General features: G+C 45.9%; 1 protein-coding gene across 1 annotated transcript in view; it reads left to right on the top strand.

Moving 5' to 3' along the window:
- Positions 1-6,860, top strand: part of LOC308250649 (phospholipid-transporting ATPase VB-like) — a gene marked incomplete at its 3' end in the record, with an annotated part of 60,595 nt that extends 53,735 nt beyond the window's left edge. Inside the window, exons 14-16 of the mRNA XM_080673323.1 lie at positions 2,416-2,600; positions 6,644-6,777; positions 6,830-6,860. Coding sequence (XP_080529449.1) covers positions 2,416-2,600; positions 6,644-6,777; positions 6,830-6,860 — 350 coding nt within the window. The remainder of the gene's footprint in view (positions 1-2,415; positions 2,601-6,643; positions 6,778-6,829) is intronic.
- Positions 6,861-6,876: the final 16 nt, after the last annotated feature.

A 6,876-nucleotide genomic window follows, 5' to 3' on the forward strand; every position in this document is an offset into this window, starting at 1 on the left:
GGGCCATGCACATCACATGCTGAGTGTTTGGAGAGGGGACGGGGACAGGAGGGAAAGCAGGGACAGATCTGTGCTTTCTGCACAGAAGTGAGATTGGTACGCTGGGGGGAAGATGAGCAGCTTGGAGGCCACAGTTAAGAGCCAGCGTCGGATTCCTGGTGAACGAAAAGCATTGCTGAGAGAGCAGGGGAGGCTTCATGTATCAGGATTCATCTCGCAGCTGGGGAGTCAGGTCTAGGAAAGGCCTTGCGGGCCCAGCATGCACACACTGGCCACAGGGCAGCTTTCTTCCACCTCAGAAGGCGATGCTGACCCGGGCACGAGGGTCAAGGCATGGCTCTGCCAGACCTTGCTGTGTGCCCAGGGACACATCCCCACAGCCTCCGAGCCTCGCTGCTTCCCTGGATAAAACCCACACCCCAGGCTGCTCAGCCAGGCCAGGTGCAAGGGGACAGGAAGGCCCAGCGCTGCGGCAGGAAGCCTTTCTCTATAAAAGCAGCAGCAAGATTTGGACATAGTAGGTGCTCAACAAACGGAGTTCTGCTCCACCCCTCCTCCAGCCTTTCGTTTCTGTGTTTTGTTTGCTGCCTCCCAAGGCCCCCTTGAAAGCTGGTCCTGAGAACTCATTTCCACAGGCACCAGAAGTCTCTAGGCCAGACAGCTCCACCCACCACACAAGGTCACCGAAGGGTCATCCCACCAGGGCCCTGACCCTCCTCGCCCCTGCGGTTCCTTGTTTCCGGAGCGCTGGTCTCTGTTGGTGAGAAGTGCTCGCCGGCTGGTTCCACAAGAGAGAGAACACATTTGTCAGGGCCCGCCGGCCCCCTTTGCTGGGAAAGGCCTTCATGCCTTCCTCTTTCATTTTCTCTTTCACACACAAAAAATGTGGTTTTCCTCCTCTCGCCTTCACTCTGCCTCCCCACAACATCAATCAGCTTCAGAGGCCCACCTTCCAAGCGAACCCTGGGAGGGAGAGCTGAGGCCGGGCCATCACTCTCCCCGCGGTTGTTTACCTGGCCGTTTGGGCCTCGGATACAAAACAGGCACATTTCATGACAGCCAGGCTGTTTTTCTTTCCTCAAAGCGGCTGGGGAAGGAGAGGGCTGGGGCTGGGCAGAGAGCTCAACTTGCCACCGAGAAACCGCCCTGCCCTTGCGAAGCTGCCTCGCATTCTCGGCCCCAGAGCAGGGTGATCTTCTCACTATGCATTCAGCGTAGCTGCTTTGCCAACCTATTGTCACTCGGAATCATTGAAAGAAATGAATGCCTTGCTCCTGCCCAGAGTGAAATGGGTCTGCGCTCTGAAATGAATCTCAATTTAAACGCCGGTTTATTTTTGCTTAACCACTGTTATTCAATATTTAGGTTGATGCAAAGCTGGAGATGATTCAAAATGTATGGAAGCTGCATATTTAATTCTCTCCAAGAAAATGAGCAAAAACCTGGGTCTCTATTAATTCTGCTGGGAGCAGTTGCATAGCCAAGATTTCAGCCTGTTTCTCTCCACTCCCACTGCCACTATGCCGGCAGCTGTCTGCACTCCTGCTCGGCTTCTAGCAGTTAGCCCCAAATTATTCATGCTGCTTGCTGGAAACGCCAATCCGTTCTCTAGAATGATGTTCTTATAACTCAAAACTAATCCTGCCACTCTCCAACTTAAGTCCCTTTAATAGCTTTCTCGGCTACCAAATAAATTCCAATCCTTTCATGCCCTGCTCAGCAAAGCCTATCTCCTGGCCTCATTTCTCACCCCACTCTGCCTCCTTTTCTGTGTCTTCTCTTACTCTGACCCCAGGGCTTTGACACATGCTGATCCCTCTGCCTGGAATTCACTTTCTCCTCCACCTCTTGGCTTTATCTTCCAGGTCTGAGCTTAAAGGACACTTTCTCAGCAAGGCCTTCTCTGACCTTCCAGATGAAGTTCAGGCCTCCTGGTATAGGTTTGCATGGCATCCTGGGCTTCTCATACAGCTCAGTTACAAACCCTTATTCAACAGGCCCTGGAGCTCGGAGAGTAGAGGCCAGCTCTGTGTGTTTCACTGCTGGATTCTGGGTGCTTAGCACAGCCTAGAATGTGGAAGATATTTAATAATTACTGCAGCCCTAACCGATTTGGCTCAGTGGATAGAGCGTCGGCCTGGGGACTGAAGGGTCCCAGGTTCGATTCCGGTCAAGGGCATGTACCTTGGTTGCAAGCACATCCCCAATGGGGAGTGTGCAGGAGGCAGATGATCGATGTTTCTCTCATATCGATGTATCTAACTCTCTATCCCTCTCCCTTCCTCTCTGTAAAAAATCAATAAAATATATTTTTTTTAATAATAATTACTGCCTGGCTCGATAGGGCCCCAGGGAAATTAGGCAGCTGCTTTTCCACCATGTAAATGTGATCCCCGGTGTCTCTGATCACTCCAGGAGCCACTGGGATCGAAGACCGGCTGCAGGAAGGAGTTCCAGACACAATCGCAGCTCTGCGGGAAGCTGGGATCCAGCTCTGGGTCCTGACTGGAGATAAGCAGGAGACAGCGGTCAACATCGCCTACTCCTGCAGACTGTTGGATCAAACGGACACTGTTTACTCCATTAACACCGAAAGTCAGGTGAGGCCAAAGTAGGGCCCAATGTCCAAGCGCAGAGTAGCCCGGGCCAACAGAGGACAGGCTTAAGGGTGGTATTGGGGTATTTGAGGAAGTCACCCTCCCAACATCTTGGAGCTCAGAGGACCCTGGAAGTCAAGCAGCGCTATGTCCCCTAACCTCATCCCCACATATGGTGGGCCAGTGTATTTACATTATGTCTAAAAGTACATACTCAAAAGTCCTACCTCTTCTGAATTCTACCCTTGGCCCAGCCTCCTCATTCTACAGATGAAGAAACTGAAGATCACTGAGGCTGTCCCCTGCCCAGGGTCACCCTGTGGTTCTGTCAGAGTAAGTCGCAAATGCTGCTCTCCTGCAGGCCAGTGCGGACTGCATGACATAATGCTGTTTGCTCTCAGAGCCTCAGCGGTTTGTTTGTTATACCTTGGATGGACCACCCATTGAAAAAAGCCTCAGTTAAACTGAAATTATTCTGAGTTTACAATTTCAGCTCCAATTTGTAAGTCACTTTGGTTTGCCACAGAATACATCCTGGAGGGAATGACACATGAGACCAGTCCACTTGGATGGGTTCGGAGAGAGAGAGAAGCACAGTTCTAAAACTGTGATTTTTTTTTCAACCCAACCAGGTTATGGGTGGCAGAGAGCAAGGTTTAGAGAGAGGGCTGTGTACAATCTGAAGAAGAATATTGAAAATTGTAACGCAATTTTATATTTAAGAGGAGAAGTCTATTTCCACAATGCAAACTGCAGAAAGTGAACTTCCACTGTCTTGTTGGGACTGTGGGAAGTGGGCGCTGACTTGTATGCTCCTATCAGAAGGAGGCAAGGATGGCATTAGATGTGGGTCTTAACAAGGAAAGCACTGTGTTGCAGCGGTGGTGAGTGGAGGGGACCTGGAGACCTAGAGCATGCCACGGGGAGGAGGGTGGAGCAGAGGGAGGAAGATGGGAAAGAAAGACCACAGGGAAAAAGGCAGGAGGAGGATGGAATCTCGGACTTCCATTGTTGCCTGAAGCTGATCAGGATCCAGAAGTTTGTGAGGTTTGAATTTGGCATTTATTTCATGAAGACTCCACATATGCACCTTTTTAAAAGGTAGTGTATACTATGGAAAGTGCCTGAGGCCCTTTAGATGAGTTGGGAAACCCATTTACTTTCTTGTCAGGTGCACAGATGATGCTATAATTAGATGCAACCCCAAAGAATTTTCTAAATAAAAATAATCTCGGGGAAATATCTGGCATTAAGATGATGCTTAGGAGAGAAAGTAATTTGCAGCTTGCTTGAGTGCTTGATCCCCATAATAGTGTCGATGTCACCCTACTCTGCTGACAATGGAAATGTTGTTCGCAAAGATCATTTCACTCAAGGTGATTCTAAAAGGACTTTGCAACACTAAAACCTGTGAGCCAGCCTGTGTGTGTTGGGGATTGAGGGGGCGGCTTCTGTAGGTTCTGTTAAATGCAATGCATTCCTGCAGGTAGCAGATGTTTGCTGATTAATTAGCCAAAGGTCCAAAGGAACAGTGGGCCACACTCCATGTGTTCAGTCACTATCGACTCTTCAAAGTTGTCTGGGACCTTCCATGATGGTGTCTGATTGTTAGTTTCTCCCCACACCCCGGGCGTGCTAAGCCTATGAGTCTTTCTCATCTTCTTGTCTGGGGAAAAGGAGTGGATGCCTAGATATGTCAAGAGAGACCCTGAGGAAATCCATTCTAAATCTCAGATTTATTTCAACCCCCGTTTAATGTAATTACATATTCAGTGGATATTTTCTCCAAGGGTTTTTATCTGCCTAATTCATTATAAATTGATTTAGAGTTACTGTTTCTTCGTTATGCATCTTAAAGCCATAAGCAAGTTAGGGGACCTATCAAGACCTCAGGGTTCTCAGCCGTAAGATGAGAGAATTAATAACCCATCACTGGAAGTGTTGATCTGTTAAGGGATCTTAGAAGGGACTATAGTATTAAATAGAAACTAATACTAGCAGCTATTATTGTTATTATTAACAACATATTTGAAAGCTTAATATTGTCCAGATACCGTAACTCTGAACTTCATTTAGAAAAGATTTATTTCAGAGGCTATTTTGGACGATTAAATAAGGTCATAGGAGGAAAATACTTATGAGCATAGGATTTGTATTTGTTGACAAATTATGTCAAAACTTAGCCACTAAAAGCGGAGAAACATTTATTATCACAAGGTTTCAGTGGGTTAGGAGTCCCGGAGTGGCCTAGCTGGGTATGTACCTCTGGTTCAAGGTCTCTCTTGATGTTTCAGTCAAAACTGTCAGTCAGAGTTGTGTGTTCAGCTAGATGCTCAATGGGATGGGTCGTTTGGGGATGGAGGGGAGTTCTTCCAAGCTCATGGACATGATTGTTAGCAGGCCTGGTCCTTGCTGCGTGGGCATCTCCACAGAGTGCTCTGCAGCCTGACCGCTGGTTTTCCCCAGGCAAGCCATCCAAGGGAAAGAATGTGGCATTGGTAGCCAGTCTTTATAAACTAACCTGGAAGTGGCATCCCATCACTTTTGCAGAATTCTCTTCATTAGAAAGGAGTCACTTAGTCCTAGCCCTCACGAGATTGCACAAGGGCATGAATCCTGGGGGGTGGAGATCACTGAGAACCCGCTAAGGGGCTGCCTACCACAATATCTGACATACCAAATGTTAAATGAGCAGTAACCAATGGGATTATTACATAGAAAATTCAAAATCTGGGATTTTATTTGGAAGCTTACATTCCCAATGACTTGCAGTGGTCCTATGCTGGAGGAATTTTTAAAATGTATGCTAATCCCAACTTCCAGCAAGGACTATCTTGATCTCTTTCCCAAGCAAGTATTTCAGGTGTTACCAGAGGCTGCTTGAACTACTTCCGGTGGCGCTTTAGGGTTTGTGCACACTGACTGCCTCTTTAGTGTTTCCTAAAGGAAGGCTCGGGAATAATAAACTGCAGTCCTACTGCCTCCAGAAGAAATTATAACATTTTCAGAAGCTTCTAGATCAATGGTTTCCAAACCTGTCATTTGAGAACAACTTCCACAGTTTTTTTAAAAAATCCATGTATTGCCTGTACTGTTTTTTCTTTAATGACTTCATTTACATTGATTCACTTTGGGCATTTTAAAATTCATTTCTGGAAGAAATTTTTGGCACGGCAGTAAATGAAAAATACTGCTAAGGAAAGACCATGTGAACGGCACAGTGCTATTAGAATCGATAATAGAGTTGACTGCCACAGTTTTTCTCTAGCTTTATTTTAAAATGATGTTTACGGAATGTAAAGAGGATGAAGAATATATTTAGAACCGAAATCTGACATAACCAAAAGGAATGGAGGAGAATTGATAAGAGGAAATAAACTTCTTCAGTATGTTTCAAGGTAAAGTTAGAGCAGAAAAAAATGTTTCTTTAAACCAATAAGACTTTCACATCCATGTACAGTGACCAACACATTCACACCAACAGATAAACACACAGTTCATGTATTTTTTCCATTAGGAGGCTACAGTTTGAGTAGTATTGGTCTGCCTCCACTACCAAGTTGGATGACCTTGAGCAAGTTACTAAAAATTTCAGTTTCTATTTCTTCATCTCTAAACTAACATTGGTAAAAAAAAAAAAAAAAAACCTACCTACACACAGGACTGTTCTGAGGAACAAAGGAGAGCTAAAATGACACACAGAAAACATTATTCTAGCACATATTGTCCTATTTACCATCACATGAGTATTGTTTAGTATTTCATACCATCCCCATATCAGCCCCCATCTTGCTGAGCTATTGTCATGCCCATGCCCAAGCAGTATCTCCTATTTTGGCCATTAATTTTGATTCCAAATTAATATAGCTTTGATGTTGTTTGAAATATTGCAGAGAAATATAAAAATCAGAGAATGATTCCTAGGTAAGTGATCTCTATGGTGGTAGAGTTTGGTAACTATTTTATTGAAGTATATAGTGAAATTTTAAACCTACATTTCCAATGTTGCTTACTAACACCAAATGTATTATTCCGACTCTTTATAGGAAACTTGTGAATCCATCCTCAACTGTGCCCTGGAAGAAGTGAAGCAATTTCATGGACCACAGAAGCCAGAGCGCAAGCTCTTTGGGTTCCGCCTACCTTCTGAGACACCTCCCCCTGCCTCAGGAGCCACAGTGCCAGAAGTTGGATTGGTCATCGATGGGAAGACACTGAATGCCATTTTCCAGGGAAAGCTGGAGAACAAATTTCTGGAGTTGACCCAGTACTGCAGGTC

The sequence above is a fragment of the Plecotus auritus genome, assembly GCF_963455305.1.
Source record: "Plecotus auritus genome assembly, chromosome: 6".
NCBI lineage: Eukaryota > Metazoa > Chordata > Mammalia > Chiroptera > Vespertilionidae > Plecotus > Plecotus auritus.